This window comes from Patagioenas fasciata, chromosome Z (assembly GCF_037038585.1).
Source record: "Patagioenas fasciata isolate bPatFas1 chromosome Z, bPatFas1.hap1, whole genome shotgun sequence".
Lineage (NCBI taxonomy): Eukaryota > Metazoa > Chordata > Aves > Columbiformes > Columbidae > Patagioenas > Patagioenas fasciata.
In genome coordinates, this window is record NC_092560.1 from 24,285,698 (window position 1) to 24,311,425 (window position 25,728).

Sequence of the window (25,728 nt, forward strand, 5' to 3'; positions counted from 1 at the left end):
TTTGTATTCACCTTTATTAAATGTGAATTTTTTATCAAATTTTTACTCATAAAGTACTATGGGATTATGAAGTTTTATTGCAGGATGTACCAATGCAGATTATGTCACCGTTTAAAATAGCACAACTTCAACTATTTTGGATATTTACAGTTCTCAGATGTGTAATAAGTGGAAAAAACACAGTGGGTTTCCACCCAAGCAGTACATTCAAAGCATTATACATAGAAGTAATACCTTGGGAAGATACATAAGTACAGTGAGAGTTAGGGAGCTAAATCTATAGTTTTAGTACAGGTGGTACAGATACCATTGTCAGAATGAATTTTTCAGTTACCTCTCAAAAAAGTAGATAATGCAACATTGAAAACACTGGACACTGTATTAAGAAGACATTGGAAAACTCTTACAGTAATATAATCTACTAACAACAAAGATATTACTTAGTGTCTGTATTTGAAGCTTTAGCTCAATGTCCTTCTGAACAGAAAATTTCACACGTTTTATTCTCACTCAAGGTATTTTTATCCCATTTCCATGTTCTTGATGCTCGTCCCAGAAGCACTTTTTTCTGGTATAAATTTCTTTTACAGAACAGACCCACCAGCAGTTATCACGGAGTAACTGAGGTTGGAAGGGACCTCTAGGAACCAGGTAGTCAGCTCTGCTCCTCAAAGCAAAGTGACCTCAGACATCTTACACATCACTTGGGATACACATAATCACTTTTTGTTTCACTCATGGCTGATCTTGAGATCGACCTGATCATCAGGAACAAATCTTGAAAGTTCTTGTTTTCATCTCCTGCAAGAACTGGGTTTTGTGCTGCATACAGATTACACTTTGTAGACTCCAGTTTCAAAAAAAAACATTGAGCAATTATCCCTGTTAATTATTGGACTCATTTAAACGATACATAATTGAGAAGAATGAGTACTGTTCAGATATTGGAAGTGCCTCTAGATGCTTTTGTCAGATGGCCTTCAAAAGCATAGCTAGTTGTTACCATCTCAATACCACACGTTTGGAAAAATAGAAGTTGTAAAACAGTTTTAAGGCTTATCTTAAGAGTGAAGCTTAATTGTCAGCAAAGATGCCTAACTTGTAAATACATAACGTATTTGTTTATAATGTTAGCAGTCAATATATGGTAGTGGCTAATACTAGCTTTAGTACTAATGTATTAGTATGAGTAATAATCTAGCATTTAGTATGATCTTATTCAAAATATTTACATAATTATGAATAAAATATTAAAATAATTTCAGGCAGAAAATGTGGAATTGCCAGTAATGGAAGCAGCAAAGGTCAGAACGTACCGGTCTTCTAAAACTGTACTTTGAATTATATATCCCCTATTTCTAAATAACAACTTCATATATACAAATTCAGACTGAAAACATAGCACACTCATAATTAACTACTAACTAACTACTTCCTGTGTTTCTCAACTACCAACAAAACAGAGTTGAAACTGGATTGAGAGATCATGCAATTTCTGTGGTAATGCTGCAGCAAATACTGAAGAATATATGACTTTCTAAATAGGCAAAATGTAAGTACCCTACATGTATGTATGGATAGCTATATTTAGGTTGTTTGGTTGTTTGTTTGTTTTTTTTTTCTGCATTTCTTCTCATACAGGAAAAAAAAAAAATCATTCAATATGCCACTTAGTTACATGATGTCTACTGAGGAGCTAAAGTTTCAAACAACAGGCAACAGATTTAAGTTCTGTTGTATATGAGCACATGCTTCTTAACTTACAAATATACTCCAGGGCACCATTTCAGTTACTCTACCATATCTGCAGCTCCCTGTACAACTGTTGAGTAACCTGGGACCAGAAGTGAGCATAGGTGTAAAAGAATTTGTTTAAACATACTTTTATGAATTCTTTGAACTGTGGTTTGCACTCATTTGGGAAATTATTTGTACTATGCTAAAAGGGCTTTGGAACCAATACAGAGATTTCAAAACATTGTCGTCTGCTCAGCTATGTGAGAACTACAGATTTTTACCCAGGGTTAGTGTAGTCAACTCTTCCATTTGTTAGTTTTCTAGAGGGAAGAAGGAATGCACATAGAATCACACTATTCTTTCTGTGCTTAATTTTCAAACATTTTCTTTATCCCACTCCATTTTATATCTTTTAGATATTATTTTTCTTGTATATCTTTCTAGTATCCATACTGTCTTTCTGTTCTCATCTGGTTTTTTTATTTTTTTCCCCTCCAATTCCAGTCCCCTTTCTACGCTTTCTCACCCTTATTTTAAGGTACTTCTCATATCCAGTCCCCGTAAAACACCTTAGAATGCCGTTACTGTAAAAACTGTCAGCAAAGATACATTAAAGAACATTTTAATTTTTCTTATTGGTGTCTGCTAATCACTTCAGTTACTTGACAACTGTTAGGCTTGAAGCCCATTATGCCAACAACCTGACTAGAATACTAGAAATCTAGTTGCTTTTTCTTTGTAACTATTTTAATGAGAAAGCAGTGCAAATGTCAGTTTTGCTGGTGTAGTGCTTAACAGGACAGTCTTAATATTACAGAAACTATCACGCCTGTCAGCCACCACTTCAATGTCTAGGAGAGAAAAATCTGTTTATTACAGGAATTAATGATTCTGGTAGTAATTGGCATAACCCATGGAATTTAGGTAACACTTTTAGCTAGGTGTATTGGATCTTGTAGATTTAACATTATTGGAATACCTAATGTACATTCTGATTTCTTCAACAAAATTGTGGCTTATTCATTATTTTCAATAGCTGCAGGGGCTCGGGGAGGGGGATCCTCACAGAAGTGAGCAGACTTCAATACAATGTGATGTTCTTACTGTATTCCCTGAGATCATTCACATGTTGAGGAGACTGTTATTGCAAGAAACGCTACACCAGAAACAGTCAGGTAAAATGGTAGTAGCTTTTAAATTCATGTGATAATCACATTGCAATTACATTTTATTTTCCAAATGAACCCTTGTTCTACTTATACACTTTTTTACTTTGAAATAGCCCCTTTGTTTTGAATCGAGTTTTCTGTAGATCAGGATGGAATCTCTCTCTTGTTATGACATTTTTTCTGACACTGAATGTATTTTCCCTTAGGCTTATGCCTGCATGTAGTTGTGAAAACATTGAGCTTTGGGATGAAATCAGTATGATTTATTTTGTTCGCTTTTATGTGGTCCTTCTGTATGTTTCTGTAAGTTGAATTGAATACTTTTGCTCTTTGGATTCAATATTCTGTAAGTTCTAAGACATGAAGCTGCGTTTGAATCATGGAATCACAATATAATTTGCATTGGAAGGAAGCTCTGGAGGTAATTTTGTCAAACCACCTGCTCAAAGCAGGCTTTCCTTCAGCATCAGACAAGGTTGCACAGGGCCTTATCAAGTTGAATTTTGAAAAAACTCCAAAGATGGATACTTCATAATCATAAAACCTGTTCCAATTTCTACATTTATTGTTTTCTTTAGAGGCAGTCAAAACTTCCCTTGCTACAACTTGTGACTACTGCCTGTTCTCCTTCTGCTGTGCACCTCTAAGGAAGGTTTCATTCCCTTTTCTCTACAATTCCTCTTCAGCTAGGTGTATGGTCACCTTTCTTATCTCCAGGCTAAAAATCTCAGCTGTCCTAACCTTTCCTCCTCAAATACTCCATCCTCCCAACCACCTTCATGCCTCTGCTCAGCCTCATGCCGGTGTGTGCTGGGAAGCCCCAAACTGAACACAGTACTGCAGGTACAGTCTCGCAAATGCCAAATAGAGGAGTAAGCTTTCTTTCCTTGACCTGCTTGGCTTCCCTGTTCAGTCATTCTAGACACCAGAGATCTAGGCCCTATATCAGTTGGAAATAAATGTCAGGGTTTGGGTAAAACAAAATAAGTAATTGTTTTCACCTGCTGAATACGTTTTCATAGCTTGTTGATGTGATAAAATTTGGATACATGTTTACTACTGTTCACCTGAAGTCACAAGACTGTGCTAGAGAAGGATGGCTTCAATGAACTGCAATTTATGTTGACATAGGAGCTGTACGTTACCAGCTGCTGTTGTTCGCCCTCGGTATGACTTAGCCATGTAATTTGCTAGAAGTAATGAAGAAAGTAGCTGGTAGAGAATCTGCCCCTCTGCAGTTATTCACATATACAGAGAATATGAGGGATTGCATTTAAAACATACAAATGTTGGAGGAATTTAACCTGCTATCATTTCTTCAGTTAGACACATTACAAATAGAAACAAAAACAACATGATATTTTAAAAATCTCTGTTTATACACACTTTCTACTTCAAAATTCATGCCACATGTATCTACAAGCAGTAACACTCAAGACAGAATACTTGCCTGTCTAAATCAGTGGGGAATTACAAGATACATATATATTTTTACATCTATTGTAATGGCAACATCATCATATCATCCTATGTAAGAAAAAAGGGCCCTTGACTTCATTGGCTGGTGAGAATTTCACACCAGGGAAGAGGCAGAAATGAGTCTTTATCTGCTGATGTGTGGTGTTGCTGAAGATCCTTAATAGAAACTGCATGATTTGGATTACTTGCAAGTTTTAGTACTGCTGCAGTTGCACTAATGCAAGATTGTTGTATTTTCCTAAGACTGTAAGAGCGTTCATTAGACTAACAATTTCTAATTCTAATTTCTAGCTATTTTGGCCACCCATATTGAAGGTGGCATATAATATAGTGTATACTAAACACATATTTCAGGGCTAGCAAGGCTGGCTGCAAGTCTCTTGCTTTAACATATGACAATTGTTCCTAAACTCACACTTTACTGCAGTCATTCTTTCACCAGTCTTCAGTGGTTTTTACTGTAAATTATTTTTTTTCTGTTACTGTAAGAGACCATTCCTTTCCCCATGATTGAAAAAACTCTGTTTTTTTTCTGAAAAATTAGCACATAGATCCTAAGAAGACATGGTCCTCTCTTTTACATTATTTTCATTAGCTTTTGTCAGATTAACCAGCGTAAGGATGACATTCTTTATTGATGTTTTTCTCACAGATCTTATTCTAACAAGTTACATATATGGTCGAAGTACTATAAGTCGTATGTGAAGAATACTCTCATTAAATTGTTCTGCAGGAAACAGAATTCAGAATATTCTTTCAGGCACAGCTTTTGAAGAGGAGAAAAATAAGAGCAAAATATATATATTAGTGTTTCAATAATTATCACATCTGCTAAGTAAAAGCTAAAGAATATCAGTACTGTTTTGAAAGTAAACTGCAAAATAGTGATTATATTTCATATTCAACTGTTAGACACATTAGATAAATTGTTTTTATATTATAAAGCATTAGAGGCTATATTTTTTCTAAAAGACTCACTGGCTTCCATATCCTGATTTTTAATAAAACTTCTAGATGCTTTCCATCTTGCCATTCACGAGACACTCAGATTAGTGGGAATTTGAAAATGTCAGTTTGAAGTGTTTGTACACACAAAATAAGAATCTAAGAAAGATTAGGATTCAGAAGTTATTAAGTTGTTTTCCTATGTACTTTTACGGTTACAAAGCTGGCTGAATTTATTGTATTTTCTGAGAAAAATTATGAAACAACATTTTTATCTTATATCTCAAATCTGAAACTTTACAGAATTACCACTGGTTCTTTCCATAGGGGCCTTTGTCCCTCAAATTGTTAAAAATATCTTATTTTTAAGGTAGCTGGTAAAAGTACAATATTCTGTGTATAACCATAATTTAAGTTTTAACTACAAAATAAATTCAAAATTCACCGAGGTCAGTGTTACTTTTTTTTTTTTTTTCTGACATCAGCAACGCTGATTTCATTATTATACTTTGTATGAGCTTCATGATGAGTGATCATCATTTTGTCAAGTTACCATCTATAGACCATGTTCTGTAACTTAGGAAGGCGATCATATTACCAATAGTAAATGTATAACTATGAAGTGTTAGCATATCAGTTCATGAAATTATTTTACCTGATACATAATTGAATATATTTATTATGCAACATGATAGATAGTACTAAAATTATTTAATTCTAGTGTAATGTATGCTGAAGTCAATACCTAGGGTTTGGTTTTTTTTTCTTCACACTGACTTCACTGAACACTTAACAGATCCAAAAGTGTTAAGTATTATTCAGGGAATACTCAAAAGCTCATTTCTGTTCAGTTAGCATTGGAAGTACAAGAAGTTATATTCAGTATTTGAAGACTACAACAAGCCCAGCAGTGAAACGCCACACTGCTATTCGGGGTAAAAAAAATGTTTTAAGGTCTCACAGATCTTTGGAGTTTGGTCTACTATAGACAATTAGTGCCTTATCCTAATGCACATTGGTGTGATTTACTGACAGGATTCCTATTTCAGGTATGCGTTGTTTATTATATTTACACAGAACAATTCCTGCAAGTGGTGTGCAACTTACAGGTTGTTCCACTGCAACTAACTGACAATTTTGTGGCATAGGTACATGAAGTCTATCATTTATACACATTGATTCCCAAATGACTTGCATCAAAGCAAATTGCCACTAAATCACAGTGGTGCTCCGTGTACACCAGTAGAGCAAATGTCACTCCAGTCTTCCAAAAGGGCAAGAAGGAGGACCCGGGTAGCTATAGACTGGTCAGCCTCACCTCTGTCCCTGGGAAAGTAATGGAACAGCTTATCCTTAATGCCGTCTAAAGGCATATCGAGGATAAGAGGGTCATTAGGGGCAGTCAGCATGGCTTTACCAAGGGTAAGTCATGCTTGACCAACCTCATAGCCTTTTATGAGAATGTAACAAGGTGGATGGATGATGGCAGAGCGGTGGATGTGGTCTACCTTGACTTCAGTAAAGCCTTTGACACAGTCCCTCACAGCATACTCACAGCTAAGTTGAGGAGGTGTGGTCTAGACAATAGAGTAGTGAGGTGGGTTGCAAACTGGCTTAAGGAGGGAAGCCAGAGAGTGGTGGTCAATGGTGCAGAGTCCAGTTGGAGGCCAGTATCTAGTGGAGTGCCTCAGGGGTCAGTACTGGGGAAGAGGAGACTGAGGGGTGACCTTATTAATGTTTATAAATGTATAAAGGGTGAGTGCCACGAGGATGGAGCCAGGCTCTTCTCGGTGGCAAACAATGATAGGACAAGGGGTAATGGGATCAAGCTGGAACACAAGAGGTTCCACTTAAATTTGAGAAAGAACTTCTTCTCAGTGAGGGTGACAGAGCACTGGAACAGGCTGCCCAGGGAGGTTGTGGAGTCTCCTTCCCTGGAGACATTCAAAACCCGCCTGGACACATTCCTGTGCGACCTCACCTAGGCGTTCCTGCTCCAGCAGGGGGATTGGACTAGATGATCTTTTGAGGTCCCTTCCAATCCCAAACATACTGTGACACTGTGATACTGTGTACACTTTCGCTCTCCTCTTGTGTTTCAAATGTTTTATGCCCTGCAGACTATGATCTGTGGCCTTTTAAGTGTCAGCATCTTCCCTTTCATGCTGACAGACCCTGTTGCTATAAGGCAGGTACTCTTACTGCTCCTCTAGTATACCTGATATAAGCACCTAGTGTTTATTCAGTTATTTTTAACATTTAATTATTTTTCAGGTGTGGCTCTGCACTCTGCTTTGCAGCTAAACACATGATTGCATTTCCCTCTGTGACTCGGAGGTGGAGGCCAGTATGTCTGAATAATTTTCTGCTGGTATTCACAGGCATTTGTTATGCCACATCAGCTCCATGTGCCTCTCTCGCCTTGCCTGCACATTGTTAGTCTGATGCTCTGTGTGGGTTTTCTTAGAGATCTGCCATGTCGGATAGATGCTGAAATCGTATAACGGAATATATGGGCTGACTTGGAGCTACCTGGACTAGGCACTTTCTGTCTAACCTTCAGCCTCTTCTTTTGTTCTCAGTTAGACCTGAGACACCGTTTCCACTCCTTTCCCAAAGTCAGTTGGTCAGGACATGCACATATGCATTTAATAACTTCTAAATGTTTTCTTTTCAAGTTCAGGTGAACTCGTAAGAGACAATTTTTAAAAAGTAAGATGTTCATCACATAGAGAACTTTTTGTGCTTTGTATTTCATATCCATGTATGCTTCCTTCTTTTTCCCCTGTCTTTGAAACATCCCCTGTGTATATATCCCCTTACAGAAGTATTCAGTTCCTTAAAACCATAATTGTGCATGTAAGACTTAAAGAGACTGATCAGGCACTATGCTTTTCAAACTTAGTCTCTCTCTTTTTCTATTGAAAGTAGAGAGATAAAGGATGCTACTCATGCAAAATGGTGAGTTGAGACATTACAAAGCAAGTAAAAATTAAGCCAAAACGGAAATTAGTTGATGTTAACTTCCTTCCCTCCCCTTAGTTTATTATAGGAGTAGTATGGACACCTATGCCACTGAAAGGTATACAACTTACTTTTCCTGTAAATATGATACCCTGAAGTAAAAATTTTTGTCCTCAGTGGGTTCTTTTTTTTCCGGCTTGCGAATATCAAGTGAGTCGTCATTCACATGCAGGTAGTAACGGGTATCTTCATAGCATTGGAACTGTACTGAATCTCCTTGGTAATGCATAATGAAAAAGTGATTATATTCACTCAGCTATGAAAACACAAGAAGTAAAAAACATGTTATATTTTTTAAGGCTTTCTGTAGGGCTTCATGTCACAGAAATTCATGTATGTTGCTGGCTTGCTATATTTTCAGTTATTTTCTGAAGTGACACATATTGACCAATTTTTTCGATAAATCACTGGTAAAATCTAATCACTTTGGGACAGAATCTGTGATAATTATGAATAAAATAATACCTGCCTCCCTCAAAGGACTGAGTATTTCCAGACCCATAGCCGCATTCCTGTGCTTCACAGAAACATGAGCAAGGTTTTCCTCTGCAGTACACCTGATACTGGGATAATTTAGGATTTTCATCTGGTTATTTTCTTACCACAGATCTACTCCATCAACTGACACTAGCAATAAAATGTCAATCCACAGTTTTTCTTGCTTCCTTTGGATTAAAATCAGAATGTTACAGTACTAATTGCTCTTAAACAACTGTTCCATTACCTATCATTTTTCTGTACATCTTCAGTTTCTAATATGCTTTCTTTTAGATCCATCTTTAGCTATTGTCAAAACAGCCCATCTGTGTGTGTGGATGTGTTTGGGCTTTCCAGGCACTTCTGTGTGTGGATGGAGAAAAAGCTAACAGAAAACACCACACCAGAGAGAAGGAGAGTATGTGGTGAGAGGTAGCCCCTGAAACCATAAGCCTTGGAGACCAGTAGCCCTCTCAAACCCCTCCAAATTGGTACCAGCTCAGGGCACCCAGGGGCTGCCAAACATGCCCAAGGCCTCCAGCACACACTGGCACCCATGATGGGACATGTCACCCACATCACATCCCAGGAGGTAGAGGCTGCTAGAGGTGGACAATGACTACAGGGCAGTTCTTGTCAGCACAGTTGCTGAAATGAGGGACCTGCTGTGTGACTTTGTGCACAGCTGCTGGAAACCCCTGGAGCGAGGGTACGAGCCCCTGCTCCTGTGTGTGCACTGTGTGAGGGAGTAACTGAGCAGACTGTCTGAAGACTTATCTGCTGCTAATAGTAAGAACTTAGTAGAAGGCTGAGATTTGTATTTCCCCCAAATTGACGTTCTGTCAGGGAGCAGGCAATTTATAATATCTTTGAGGGAAGACTGAGATGGTAAATGAATGCATCATAATCAAATTACTTCATCTTCCCTTTTGAGTGATCTGTTTGAACACTCTCACCCTACCCACAAAACAGAAATCTGAACAGTCTGGTGTATTATCACTGCACACAATGCTTAAAGAGACCTCTAAAATGAAACTGAATGCTTGGGGAAAAACAGGAGGACATTAAAGAGTCCCAGATATGCTGGAGATTATAGCATTGGCAATCACCACCTTTCCCTGGAACATGTCCTTTGAGCCCATATGACAACAGGGGTGTTCTGCAGTTATTGCAGAGTACGTGAAAGAAACTTGAGGATACACCTCTTGTATTAGCAAAGCCATAATGGGAAGCAGCTAAAACATTCTGTCCTGATCAAGCCAGTGTAAATGCTGAGTATCTACAGCTTCAATCCAAATGTCCTGTTTTAAAAACTACTGTTAAAAAAGTTGAAGGCAGTTTGGTTGTAGGAAAGAAAGACCTCCTAGGGACTCAGAAAGGTTATAAGGAAATAAAAATGGAATAAGAGAATCTGGTGACTTTAGAAGAGAAAGAAGAAAGAAAACCTGCAGAAGCAAGGAGAGGAATTAATATGTACAATGCCAACATTCCCCCTAGAGCAAGGGATACTCCATTGGGGTCTCATAAATGTGAAGCCAAAATTAGGTGCTTGCAAAAGCAGATCAAGATAAAAAAATTAAAATAGCTGCTGTAGCTGCATGAAGTGATGGAAAATGATATGGAAAGCCATCACAGGAAGATGATCTGAGGAGTGATATTGTGTGAATGGGAGACGAAAGATAAGACTTTGACTGATGGATTCAACATTTCTTAAAAATATCATTACTCTTGTAATCTGACACTTCTAGACCAGCTCATCCACTCATCCAGATTTTCCAGATCCTGTCTAAGGATTTGTACCAGGTGAAAACTACTTTGTATCCCCCTGCATTTTACATAAGCATAATAATACGGGAAGCATTTCCACCTTTCATGTTTTAATTGAAAGTCAGATATTTTGCCTGTAGCTTGAAAGATGTACTCGTCCATACAAGTCAAGTCAAAAGTATGGGAAAGTTCTTATTTTCCTTTTTCTGAGGAAAATACTAAAAAATAACTGACGTAAGAAAGTAAAAAATCACTCACTTGATGAGTAACAGCAGGATGCATTTAGCTGCACTTTTTTATATCTATGTTTGCATACACACTCTCTCACACACATGCTTTCATTTGTTTCGTCATGATTATATACCTGCTTGAAGTCGGGATCTTCATGGTTGCAGGTTTTCATGTCGTTTCTTTCCACTGAATGATAATCTGGCTCTGAACAGGATGCTTTTAAGACCTGTGTTTATAACCACCCAGATTGATAATTTTGTCTTCATATTTTGCTCTTTTAATCCACCCAATTAAAACCAAAACTCTCCTTTTTATGAAGTCTGTTAATAATAACATTTAAATTATCCAGGATGAACAAGTTGATGACTTCTCAAAACACTTCCATTAATACATTATTTTTGTACCATTTGCAATGCAAAATGAATTGGGTTGAAGACAGACCTTTAAACTGTTTAACTCCCAGATTTTATTTTGCAATGCAGCCAAGACTGAGCCATGTTGTAACAGAATACCAAAACTTTATCACAGATAAGGAGCCTTGTCATCTTCCATATGATAATTCCTGCTGAGATTAAGATTATTTGGGAGACACTAAAGATGCCTTATGTCATTTTTAGATTAGAACTGCTTTTAATCATGTCAAGAAACATAATCTGGTATAACCTAGTACTTTAAAATAGGTGATTGGAGAGTAAAGTCCATTAGGGCTCAACACCAAGTTCTTTCCCTGATTTGGTGGAACTTCTTTCAGCAAATTAATTTATGAAAAGGTAATCTCTGAACCAGAAAAATCCTTTTAAAATAGTTGCTCTTTCAAGAACAAAAGGAAAATCCCAGTGGTATAATAGGCTATAAATAGAACTAATGTATCATGCAACAGAATTTCCCCAGATAATTTCAGGAAATAGATTTTATGGAAAGTCATCTGTGAATTAAAAACAAATTAAAAACATCAGAGACTTAATTTGAAGAAGCATTTGGCAATTTACACCACCATGCATGGCCAGTGTTAGATGAAGGATCATTCTTTATCGCAACATAAACTGTGTAAACAAGCTTCTTAGACATTTGCCCTGTTTTAGAGGGTAAATTCCAGTATAAGATTTTTCCTCAGACAGATTTTAGTAAAGGTTATAACCCTCCAATAGGGAAAGCCATCCTTGCCTGTGCTTCCTACTATAAACAAACATTCACAAGACTGGAGAAAATGAGAATGCCCTGACAACAGATGGTAAATGTTTAAAACCGGCTAATACAGTTCAGCTGTATTTCTTTTCATCACATTCCTTATGTTGTAATTTGGTTTGATTAGGAGAAAATAATTCCCCTCTTAAACTCATATTTTTTCCAAGGCAATACTCCTGCTTCTTCTTCCACTTTTATTGTGTGCATGTTTTCTGATTAAGAAGACCCTTCACCCCCCACAGAGGCTGGAACCCAACACCACCAACTGTCTTCTAGTGATAGTAGTCAGCTACCTAACCCAATGACTTTTGCAATAACCTACTTGAAATATTTCCCCAGAAAGAACAGACAAAGGTAGTCAGAAGCTGTGAAATACGGGAGGTGGCAAGCAAAGGAAAACAAATTTGAAAAGCTCTGTGGGAGAAATTGTTCTCTAGTCAGAAAGAGCACTCACAAGTTACAGAGGAAGTGAAATACTTCTTACCTTCAGAGAGAGATGCTTCTTACCCTTGCACAACAGGACAAATTCATTAAGCTTTGATCTCTGTGTGAGGATCACCAAATTTTTCGACTCTGTTTTACAAAGAGAAGAATGTTTTAATAAAATGTGTATCACCATGTAAAATGAAGCATAGGTAAAAATATTTCATAAAGAGACAACATTCAGGTTCACATTACATTGATAGGCATAGGAATAGAAATAAATATAATCTACTCTTGATATTATTCTCTTCTGTAAAGTATGTAAAGTCTATGGCTTTATGATGCTTTAAATTTGCTATATATATATATACTTTATTTGTCTATATTTATGGTTAATGTTGGAATATCCATTATACATGAATATATATAATATGAGCTATAAAGGCATATATATTAGTACTTAACACATACATGTAATATACATGTTTATGTAATACACCTGACTAGTATGTGTCACTACAGAAAATGTAATTTTTTTTTCCTTTTTATTCTCTGCATGTTTCCTAGGTCAAAATATTTCCACTGTCACAATCGTGGGTGCATTGGATTTACTCCCTTTTGAGATAATACTGGTTTTTTTTCCACTGCAGGAATTAACAGTATATCAATAATAAAGGATACTTCTCAGCCTGATACCTTTTGGTGCTTCAAGGCTTCAGATCCAAGTAAGCAACAATTAAATAAATTAAGGTACCTTTTGTCAACTGATACGGCATACAAGAGCATTACCTAGCAAAGCCCTGACAGCTATCCAGTGACATCGCTTTAGATTGCCTCAGCTGCAACTGTCCAGCTTCAGTCGTAGCATGTAAGAGGTACAACAGCAGGCAAGTGAGATGTCGTATCCAAGTCAAGAGTGTTCTGACTTAGAGGTTAGAGTGGCAACCAAAGAGGGATGCAGAAGTCCAGCCAGCTGACCAGGGACATATGTCAATATAAGTTACATCCTAACAATCATTGGTTTTCTCCATCTATAGAGTTTATTGTGACTTGCTTATATATTTTTTAGTCTGAGGAAATCCAAAGGAGTCTAACTTTTCCTGTCACCTTTGGAAAACATGAGAAGTGGTCTGTCAGGTGGACAGTGAATGTCAAGGAAAGTAAAGAACCTTTCCATGATTTCATATGTGATACTTCCATGCTCTGATGGCCTTTGGATGAATTACCTAGCCTCTCTGGTTACTAAAACCTTACCAGAATCTTAGGGGCAATGTTACACAGTCACACAAAGAAAATGCTCTGAAATGAACTAAATACAAGAAGCCACTTCTTGCTTGGCGTGTCCCTGAAATGCAAAGTGTTGGAGTTTGGGAGGGTATCAATATATTATACTCTTCTCTAGAAATCCTCATTTGGCCACTGTTCAAGGTGCAGTCCTGCACCAGAGGGATATTTGCTCTCATGTATTACAGCAGCCCTTTAGAGCTGAGATTGGAATACATCTCTTCTACTGGGTACTTGAAACTAATATATCTTTTATTTTTCCAAATATTTCTTATCCTTACAATCTGAAAGTTCAAATAATGTGTCTCCTCTTTCTTCATAGCAATTTATTTTGGCTTTCCCCTCCTATTACAACAGGTCTTTGCTAGCAATAAAGCACAGACACTTTTTTTAAAATTGGTTTTTCTAGCTCATATACATTCTATTTCCTCATTTACATTTGTCTTCAGTCCAAGACATTACTCATAACTTGCAAAGGCAAATTTTATTACTTCAAAGATTTCTTCTTATGTAACACAGAAAGGCTCCTTCATTTTTAGTATTGTCCAGCAACCTGACATATATGAAAATCTGGTATAATAAGTTAATTATAATGTCAATTCTAGGTATAAAACATTACTAACTTATTTTCCTACTCTAAAACATCTCTTCAAAACAAGACCCTAACAGAGAGAATTATACCTTTTGTTGCCAGAGGAGTCTTACCAGGTACTGCTGATTCATCCCTTGTGAACACACTTAACCACGCAATATCTAAAATCGAAGGTATTTAACAAATACTTGGAATGAGATAGTCACATTCTTCAAATTCAAAAACATCACAAACAATTGAAAGAATTGTTTTTAAACATAATCTGAGAAATAATGAGTAATCGCAATAGGCAGCAGACTTCATTTCATATAGTTCTCTGAATTCATATAACCCCATATGATTGTACATTAGACTTATGAACAGGTACCCCAGAGTCTGAACCCTCAGTCTAATAAATGTATTGACTGGCTAATTATCTTTTGCAAAAGAGAATGCACTTGAGAAAATAGAGGTCAGTAATGAGATGTAAGGCCTAAAATTTTAACAAAGAAAAGCCTGAAAGTCTTTGGCAACAGAGGTGAGGACACTAATATGAAATGTACAAGATTGGAAAGTAACAGGTAGCAACAGCATGGGGGGTTTCTCAGTTTTCTAACATCAGCCTGAATCGTGTAGCCAGGGATCTGGGGATGACAACACCCGCTTCAGGTCAAAGTCACAAACAGCTGGCTCCTAATATGATGTTTGTGGTTCTTGTGTTTACATCGTTTACATAGACAAAAATACCACGTAGCTTTTTTTTTTTTATTCCTTTTTTTTTTTTTCTTTTTCTCCTAGGAACAGCAGCATCTTCTACATCAGGATTGTCATACTATCAATCTATTCACAAACTGCTTCTATTGTATACCCATACAGGTTTGGGTTCTCTTCATAAATTAGCAATAATAATTGTATGAGTAATTTCAATATTTTGTGAAGTTATCAAGTAAAAGATACTTCAAAAGATATAAAGCACACTTAAATACCTTACCAGTTCAGCTGTCATCATTCACAATTTAATAGAATAAAAATAACATTAATTTAGTTTATAAATATTTCAAACAAGCCTTTCTATGTCTTTATCTGAAGCATATGTAATGGACTTCTCATTCCTCTAAAAACCGGGATTTTGTAAGAAATAAAGTTTCTGTAAGTTGGTAGTTACCTCACAGATTTCAACTTTTTTCTGTATTTTGTTTAGAAATATGGTTTATTTTTATTTCTCCCTACTTTTACATCTCTGGAAAATGCATAATTCTAGAATAATTGCATTTGTTATTATTTGCCTCTTATCAAAAGAATACCCCCTAACAACTACTTCTGTGATGTTATTTGTGATATTATTTTTGGTGTCAGTTAGAGAAGCACCATTTGAAATGAAAGAAGATATGGCAGATGCACACCCTCCCTCTCTCCCCGCCCCCTTCCTTCAATATTGAAGGTGCAAGCACATCCCCCTCTCGCTCAACACATCCTCCCCCACCTCTCCTGCAAGGGGGGTAACAGCTTCTTTTGTTTGACTCCAGAGCCCGTTGGCCAGGTTCCTTAAGAGAGAGAGGAGAAGGGAGTGCAGAGGCACCAAGCTGCCGAGAAGTTTCTGGGCACCTACAGCCAGAGTGGGGGAGGGTGCTGAGAAGTTTCAGGGCACCGCACAGCCAGAGTGGGGGTGCAGAGAAGCTTCTGGAATGCCCACAGTCAGATCTGACTCAAGTATTTAAACAGGACCCTGCCGAGGCTGGCTTGGCCTGTCCTCTCAGAGCATGGGCCAAATGCTGCCACCGAGAGCCCTCCCGGGACTGGGGCGCTCTTTGCCCTATCTCCACGTATGGATGAGTGATATCCTTATTTCCTCGCCAGATAAGCGTGTATATTAAATAATTCCTTGCCACTTGGGAATTCTGTGCTTAAATATACGCACGCGTATTTTCTTTAATAATTCCTTGCCAGATTCAGGCAAGCTTATATTTTTCCTGGAGTCAGGGACGGATCTGGCATTGTTTTTGGTGAGCCACGTGTATGCACACTGTGGATCTCCATTGTTATTATTAGCTGTGTGAAAAATGCAGTTGTGATTCGTGCTAAGATGTTTAATGTTTACAGATATAACCAATTGAGGCACGGACTCTGAACCTGGAAAAAGGAAAAAGGTGGTTCAGTTCTATGTAAAAAGTTATGCAACTTGTTTATGAAGTTATATTGATAGAGGGAACTAACATTTTAAGGGTTAAACAACTACATAATAAGGGCCTACTAACAAGCTAACACTTTAAGCCACATAATTAATATCTAGTTTAGAGCTGTATGTAACCAATTGTGCTAAGAAAAAAGCAGGACTTCATCGAAAGCTGAGATAAGAAGATTTACAGCACCAGCTGCAACCTTGAGGACACAAGATAGCCAAGATTGACAGCAAAAAGGGAGTGCCAGTCTGGTTTCAGTTGACTTGGCAGCTTGGGTTCCAGCCAATTCCTCATAATGAGCCAAAGGTAAAAAGTTCACTGTGACGAAGCTGAAGGAGCCTTCATCCAAAGACCCCTCCTCAAATTCACCAGGCGCAACAGGGGAGGGTCAAGGAGGGGAATATGTAAATGGTTATCTGAGACTCATTTTAATAAGAAGTGGGAAAGGTTATGAATATGTATAGGCGTTTCTGGGGTCATTATGAATATGTAATACCTTACTGTATTTAAGCACACTTCTTATTGTTAAAAGATGTGTGTGTTGGGCGGAGCGAATCCCCCATGCACCCAGCACTGTTTTGCTTATGCTCTTATGAACACGTGTTTAAGGAATACAATTAAGGAATTGGATTAAACGTTGCTTATCCATAGAAAAAGCCTAAGTTATTTATTTCAGCTGCACCCAAAAAATTTCCTCGAAGTTGCTATCCAAACCTGTATTTTATGTTACTAGAGTAACTGATTGTAGAAACCCCGTTTCTAATCAGCTGTTTTCCCAGACTTTCCCGGACAGAGTAAAAATTTGTTTTGGACCCTGTTGTCTGCCTAAAACTAACTTTGGGGTGGCACTGTGACAGAAGAATTCCATGAAAAATAAAATAACCCCAAGAATTACAAAATCTTCTCTATTTTTCTCCGTTTTGCCCTTGTCTCTGAGGATTATCTGTGCTTTTATTCTCTTAACAGCCAAGCGTCTGGACTTGCCATTAACTCAAATGGGCATCAGCAAAATTATCTTCTTTTCATTTAAGTATATTAAGTATCTACTGTAAACTGGAATAAAAGTTTTCACATATTATTATCAGTATTCACAAAGATGCAATATAAAGTTATGTCTACAGAAAACACAGAATCATAGAATCATTAGTTTGGAATTATCAAGTTCAACCATTATCCTATCACTGCCAAGTCCACCACTAGACTGTGTCCCTAAGCACCACATCTACATGTCTTTTTAAACACCTCCAGGGTGGTGACTCCACCACTTCCCTGGGCAGCCTGTTCCAATGACTGTCAACCCTTTCTGGGAAGAATTTTTTCCCAATATCCAATCTGAACCTCCCCTGGCGCAACTCGAGGCCATTTCCTCTTGTCCTGTCACTTGCTACTTGGGAGAAGAGACCAACACCCTCCATGCTACAACCTCCTTTCAGGTAGTTGTAGACAGCGATAAGGTCTCCTCTCAGCCTCCTTTTCTCCAGGCTGAACACCCCCAGTTCCCTCAGCCGCCCTCGTCACACTGAACATTGTACATAAAACAGTATTTTCAAAAATGTCCTATAGTACTATGCATATGGCTGGTGAATTTTGGTATAAAAGCATGCTACCTTCATGGGATTGTGAATCCTTGGTTGATATTTCATGATGGCCATCTTCGTCTATGTCAAAATGCACTGTTTTTGAATCTTCAGTCAGTATATAGCATTTCACTGTTTCTCGCAGACTAAACCCTAATAAAAATGAGTTGTAATTAATTTTACTAGCAACAGAAAAATGGTAAAATTCTATAATAAAAATAACAAGTGTATATTTATAGCAATCTTTTCTTGATAACCTATGTATATTTGAGCTATGAATGATATAGTCAACGTACAATAGAAAATACACAGTGGGCTTAAGCAGTTGTATTTGGGGCTTGATAGTGGTGTGAAGAAGGAAAGCAAAGATTTCTTCGCTTGGAAGGCTATCTCAGTGAGAATAAGAGATGTATGCTGTACCTTTTGGAGAGTTAAGGTGCAAAAATTGGAGCTTGAAAAAATGTCTTCCAACCCAAGAGCCTGAGGGACAGTGTAAGAAGGGGGATTGTGGACAACCTGCAGATAGCTGTGTTGAGAGAGACTAGTATAAACCAGAGGAATCTGAACACGAGAGAGGGGGCCTGAATTAGTAGTTGGTTGGTGAATGAATGGGGCAGAGACCTCTGTGGAGAGCCAGAGCCAGAGCAAGGTCGTGCACAGAAACTGAAGAAGAGGTGAAATAGAGAAAGTGTCTTTGCAGCATACTGCTTCTATACAAGTTTCCTTTATTTCATAGATAAGTGCTTGCCTGTTTCCCATTTTAACACTTTGAAAATTAGATCTGTGTACAAACGAGAGTTTTAGACTAGGGAGCATATGGCTATCTAAAATAGCAGCATTTAAAAGTTTTCCCTATCTCTACTGAACACAATTGTGTGTCTCTGGATGTCAGAAGGAAGTAGGTCCAGCCAGTTGGGTGTCAAACACTTACAGAATACCACTATAAGGTACAATTTCGATTATGTTAGGCTGACCATGGTTTTACTGGAATAGGTTTGCTACTTTCAAATTCAGTTAAGACACTTCTGAGACCACACAGACCTCTAGGGTATGCTGTAAGATGAACAGTCTTTTCTTTGCCAGAACAATTACGCAAGTAGCACAACAGGATACTCAAAATGCACAAGCAGTGACATAATGTTTTGGGAATGCTTTGCTACTCATTTTATATTGATGTACCTCCTCTGAAACATCTGTATTTAAACAGAGTTGTTTCTGAGAAGCTCTCTTTCCACCCTGTCCAGGCCGAGCAGAAACTCTGCATGTACTGTCAACAAAAGAGACAGACGATGCACACCCTGGCAGTCTGAGAAGTGGCAGCTGTGACACATCGTATGTTGGACCTTCAGCACATGCACAGCTGATCTATGTGTAGGCAAAGGTTTTCGCTTCAAAAGCCTGGCAAGTAAGGCTATCAGGCTTCCAGAATACAAAACCAAAAAACAACAGGTTGTTCTAAAGAGCAACAGAACAACAACTACAATAATCAATACAGCAAACTGAAAAAAAAAATGTTGCATTATAACAGTTACAATGTAAGAATTCTACTTTTAATTAGAATTACAATGAGTATAGTGCCCCCCCCCCAAAAAAAAAATCATTGGCAAGCCTGCTGTGGTGGTACTTTAGGAATTAATGGTCTGAATTTGGTGGTATGAAAAATCTAATATGTCTACTTTGAGGAGTATTTGTCTGCTGTTCTTTTTTGAAAGCAGCTTTCATTTTTTCTATTCCTCCAGGTATTTTTGGTTTTGAACTTACTAGAGACAAGCTGTTCCAGATACTTAATTTGGTTGGATTCTGCCTTGGATTGGAATCATCTTTCCAAGATTACAAACATACCTGTTACTCAGGAAAGAGTTACCTGGCTTTCCAGAATATCTTTTCACAGTTCTTAGCAGAGATTGGTGCTTAACAGGCTGCCTTCTACGGAGAGACATTGCACGTGGTTTTTTGCGGCCTGAGCGGAGCAGCATTGCGGAAACACTTGAGAAATCCTGATAACGCGACTTGCCTCTGTTATCCAGTCCTAATGAAGGAGTTAGAATTCGTCACAACACTTCATGTTTTGGTTGAGATCAGTTTGCAAAGAGTTTCATTTTGATAAATGACAGTTAAAGGAAGCAGGATAAACTCAACTAATGTTTGACTGCTTGCATAACCCAAGCTTGTGTCTTGCAAGGCAAAAATAATGTGCTTCCAGTGACAATAAATAAGTTACGTATCTACACTTTCACTTAGATGCATGTTATCATGGATACAGTTGTGTTGACCGAAGGTATTTTAAAATACTTCCTCCTAGATAAAATATAAGCAGTTTATGTGACTTTCATGTAATTAATTTATGCTTCTCAATCATAGGAAGCTAGCTACACTTTACTAGGTGGATTTAAAAATTGTATTCTTTTGGTCCTTCGGAATACACTTTAATATCATTTTCAAAGTATTCATAAGTGACTGAAAGTGATGCTAATTTCAACACATCATAATCTGATGTTTAGTAAAGAAACTCAGCCTTATGGCAATGTTAAAACAAGGTTCAGGAAACATTACCTCAGGAATGAGGACTGGAGCTTTTAAATTTAAGGAGTATATTAGAATTACTTATTAATATCACAGTCACCAGAAAAAAAATCCATCTCCTACCATTAGCAATCATTTACATTTTCAAATTATTAACATGTTCTTTGCAATTCAATAATTTGACTTCAATGTGCTCTGCATTTTTCAAATGATGTTGTATTTGTGACTATGTTTACCAAAAATAATGCGGTTCAGATTTGACAGCTAGATAATTGAAAGGATTTAAGCATAACCTAGGCTAGATATTCTAAGGAGAAGTTGGTGTGTAAGAATGAGAACTACATGGACTGAGGAAACACCCAGGCTGAAGACACAGCTTAAATCATTGCATTTCAGAAAAGCTAAGAACCTTACTTTGGTTTGAAGAAAGGGAAATTTGAATCCTCAAGTCCAAACAGTCTCCTGAAGTCAACAGTTTATGACAACTGTTCATGGCAAGTGTACACCAAAGAAAACAATGAGCTTCAATTTTGTCTGGTGCTGTGGTGAATGAACCAAGAAAAGATGGGTATAATTTTAGCCCCAGCTTTTTTTGTGCAGCTTTGCACAAAATAACTAAGTATCAATAAAACCAGAGAGATCATGGCTTTGACACTAGTGTAATGATTTGTGAATTCACTCCGGGGACAGGAGTTCCAACTTCTGGTTTGGTTCAGTCCACTAATGCAGAATTTCACATTAAATATTTATGTGAAATGGTAGAAAATAAAGTCCTCTGTCCCTGGAAATTCACTTGTTACTAGGCTATGAAGGCTAACTAAGGCTCTTTTTAACTCTCTTCGGCTCTTTAGTTATAACTAAACATTCAGTTAGGCCACTGAAAAGTGAAACATTTTTAGAAATAATTAACTTTTTCTTCCTAGTAAAGATGTCTCGTTTTTCAAATGTCTGATAACTTGTAGTCAGAGGTAGAAAGTAAAGGCTGAGTCTTCTTCACTTTGCTGAAATTGTTTTATCACTGAGCATGCTCAATACAATTGAAGAGTCTATGGTTTTTTACTAAGTTCTAACTGGGACCTGACCTCTGCAAACATGTAACTGAATTGGGTTCTACAGAGTATGCAGGCAGTGCTGGCAGCTTGTGTATCTTGAGAGACGTTAATGTGATAGATTTTCATCGTTAACAAAGCATCAAGACTTCAACAGATTTAGGGTGCTCAAAACCAGACATTTAATGCCTTACAGAACATTACCTTGGAAAACAGTGCAATTCTAGTTTGATCAGAAGCTGTAAAGATCCCAATTCCTTATTTTTACACACAGTGAAGCAGTCAGGGAATTGTCTTCTGCTGGACTTGCCCCTCATGTACGGTATTTAATAATGCCAATTTATGTTGAGTCAGTCCTAAATGTTTAATGAAATGACTTGTTTTTTAAATTGAGAACCAATGTGATGCCATGCAAACCATCTAGATTCAGAGTCTTGCACCTGCATTATTTGTACCCATCACTGTAAGAAAAGAAGGAGGATGTTTACAAGCCAGGACCTGAAAGAATTCCTGAAGAGGGCAGGACAGTTCCAAAAATTTTCAGAAGCCTATTAAGGAAGTGGATAAGTTCTTAGAAAAACTTCTATTGAGAAAGAGAGACAGGTGATCTTGAAGTTCTGAAGGACTGTACTTAAGTTTGATTGTTTTGGCTTGGTTGAACAAGTAGGAAATGGAAAAGTTTATGGTAGAACTTCACTTCTGTTATCTCTCCTGAAAAAACAAAGCTATCTACAATAAATAACAAAAGTTTCCATAGCTTGAATTTCTTCATGTGTCCCTTAAGACTGAGTGACATATAAATACTTCCATTTCAATAAGCCTTTTCTCTCATGCCATCTTCTTACACAGATGTCACCTATTCTCATTATTTTCGTTCTTACTCATAGTTCTAAATGTTGTCTGTCTCTCCCTATGTCTTGTTTTAATGTCTTTCAGGCCTATTTTTTCATTTCTTTTTCTCTCTTCTGCAAGGTATACACTGCTTGAAGATAGCTAGGAAGAACTGTATATTGTTCTTGGCTGCAGGCTTATTTAAACACAGTTTGCTTTTGAAACTTGAGTCTGTTTTATTTTGTTTCACATCTAAGCTAAGTACAAGTGAAACAGAAAACTCAAGCTATAGCTCTTTAAACTGCTGAAATCAGATATACTGGGGCACACTTGCGGACAATGGCAACAAAATCATCCTAACATCACAGGGAATTTTAAAGTTTTTCCTGCTACATAGATGGTGTCAATTCATTTATATGAAGGCAGCAAAGAAAATCTGTTATGTAACTTCTCCTGCTCTCAGTGATCTCCTTTCTTCTTAACTATCGTTCTCTCTCCCACTTACTCCCAGACACGTCTGATCATAAAATTAAATCAAATACAGTACTTTAAAACAGAATTTTAAAATGTTGGAGTTTATTCAGACAGTTGCATGATCCAACTATTATTTCATAATATATTGGTACATTCATAACAAGGTATCTCTAAAATCATTAAGGGATCAGAACAATTTTTGTGTAAATGTTTAAGCTGTGTATTCAGCTACAGCTGACTGCTCTGCTTCCAAACAACATAAGCAGCTCCTCCAAGTTCGTTACAATTTAACAGTGGTTTAGAAATAACTTTTGACATCCTATAGCTAATAAATAATAAGGTTATAATCTCTTTCAAATCAGACAGACTTTATTAAATCTGTACTCTAAGCTAGATATAGAAATATATAAAAATAGACAAAAACTAGACTAAGGAAGAGATTTCAGAAGAAAACTTTAAAGTCAACAGATAGTATCACTATTTGTTAAAATTTAAACAAGCAATCTGATAAAGTAATGTTATATTGAAGCCCATTTAAAACCCTGCTGTAATCTTCCACTCTTGCTTACCTTATTCTGAATGCTATTCTCTCTGCTGGGATAGTTCTACTCACCAGACTGCTGGAAGCAGCTCTGTTACAGCCCATTTATTGACTGAACACATGGCAGGAAGCCCAACAGCCAATTAAAGGAAAAGTCTCACATGAACTTAATCTGTTAGATCTCTACATTCACTCATTTACATAAATATTCTCATGGCTGTAACTGCTATAGGAATTCCAGGAGTGTTGGAAATGCTAAGAACAAACTTTTAAATGTCTGTTTCCCTGAGATGCCACAGAAGCTGTCTTTCCTGGATCTGCACACAAATTTTTAGCCAGTAGTTCTGTGTAGTGCCTGAATATAGTAAGAAATACTATTCTGATATTTTATGACACTGATCTAGTTCTTGCTATCTGTCATTCCTTCCAAGGCCAATTCATGGGCAGATGCTGGGTTTATGGTAATACAGACATCTTAAAAGTAGGAGTGTAGCCTCCGTCACAGGAAGCTTGAAACAAGCTCACGGCTTAAATATTTACCCAGCTTTTAAATGGGCTCTGCAGCCATTGCACTAATGGCAGCAATTGGACTACTAGTGACACGAGTGAACTTTTTAAAAGTGGTATTTCTTCACTCATAAAGCTCAGATGAAGGTTTTTATCGCTCAGGAGTTAGCTCTTTCATCGTTGCATTTGACACATTCAATTGGTTTATCTATCTACTTACGTACCTTCTTAATCCTTCACTCACTTATTTGTCCTCTCCATTCATACACACTACATTTGTATTAACAAGCGAGCCTTGCATTTTTAAAGGAGTGAATCACACTTCTATATACCTCACTGAAATAATAAAAATAATCTGAAAACAATGACAATGTTGGTTTTACCAGAATTTTCTTAAGATCAAGGAGCTACTCCTTTAATCTGGAATTTGTATACTCTATTAAAAAAGTTCTATATTTTACCTGTGTTTGGTTTAGGAAAAGTCTTTTTTAGTTCATTAAGCCCTCACTGGACACTGGTCCAGAACAGCAGGAACATTTTTTCAAAATGTCTATTTAATGACAAAGCAATGTGAAACTTTTGAGTCTCAAGTCTAACTTTGGTGCCTGGGAAGGTCATGGAGCAGATCATCCTGAATGATATCACATGGCACATACAAGAGAACCAAGTGATCAGGCTCAGTCAGCATGAGTTTATGAAAGACAGGTTCTTTTTGACCAACTTGATCTCCTTCTACAACCAGATGACTCACTCAGCAGATAAGGGAAGGGCTGTGGATGTTCTGTAGTTAGACTTCAGTAAATCTTTTGACACTGTATCTCACAGAAACTGGCAGCTCATGGCCTGGATGGGTGTACTCTGCAGTGGGTAAAGAATTGGCTGGATGGCTGGGCCCAAATAGTTGTGGTGAATGGATCCAAATCCAGCTGGTGGCTGGTCACAAGTGGTGTTCCCCAGGACTCAGTATTGGGGCCAGTTCTGTTATATCTCTTTATCAATGATCTGGATGAAGGGATTGAGTACACCCTTAGTAAGTTTGCAGACGACACAAAATTAGGCGGGAGTGTTGCTCTGCTGGAGGGTAGGAAGCCCATACAGAGGGATCTGGACCAGCTGGATCATTGGGCTGAGGCCAATTGTATGAGGTTCAACAAGGCCAAGTGCCATGTCCTGCACGTGGGTCACAACAACCCCAGGCAGCCCTACAGGCTCGGGGAAGAGTGGCTGGAAAGCTGCCTGGTGGGAAAGGACCTAGGGGTGTTGATTGACAGCTGGCTGATTGTGAGCCAGCAGTGTGCCCAGGTGGCCAAAAAGGCCAACACCATCCCGGCTTGTATCAGGAATAGTGTAGCCAGCACTACTAGAAAAGTGATTGCGCCACTGTACTCGGCACTGGTTAGGCCCAATCTTGAATCCTGTGTTAAGTTTTGGGCCTCTCACTACAAGAAAGACAGTGAGGTTCACTTGATGATCCTGAGGGTGTCTTCCAACTGAAATGATTCTATGATTCTTTGATTCTATAATTTTAATTCTTTGGTTATTACTCAAGCAGACTGAAAAATGTGGGAAAGATTCTAAACACCATAACAGAAGACTGCCACTTTAGTACAAGAAAAATGCAATGAAAAATGGATGATGCAGCAAAAGCTTTTTATTTTTTTTAAATACACTTGTTCAAAGGGTTCACTGTCCAAGATCTGATGATGCTGCAGCAGCTGTATTTTTTGTTTACGAGTAGGTGGATCCAGGTTGCA

The 25,728-nt window shown here is 37.6% G+C and overlaps 1 protein-coding gene across 2 annotated transcripts; it reads right to left on the bottom strand.

Moving 5' to 3' along the window:
- On the bottom strand, positions 1-23,590 carry LOC136115453 (uncharacterized). Of its 2 annotated transcripts, none has more exons than XM_065861575.2 (8): positions 23,496-23,590; positions 19,914-20,078; positions 18,080-18,202; positions 14,427-14,474; positions 12,499-12,587; positions 10,963-11,055; positions 8,426-8,610; positions 1-5,151 (listed from the first exon to the last, which is right to left on the bottom strand). In XM_065861575.2, exons 2-8 carry the CDS (start codon positions 20,023-20,025, stop codon positions 5,142-5,144), a joined length of 660 nt encoding a protein of 219 aa, XP_065717647.1. In that variant the 5' UTR covers positions 20,026-20,078; positions 23,496-23,590; the 3' UTR covers positions 1-5,141. The 2 variants fall into 2 exon arrangements, with proteins under 2 accessions (XP_065717647.1, XP_065717646.1); XM_065861574.2 differs by having other exon boundaries at positions 14,403-14,474.
- Between the last annotated feature and the right edge of the window lie 2,138 nt (positions 23,591-25,728).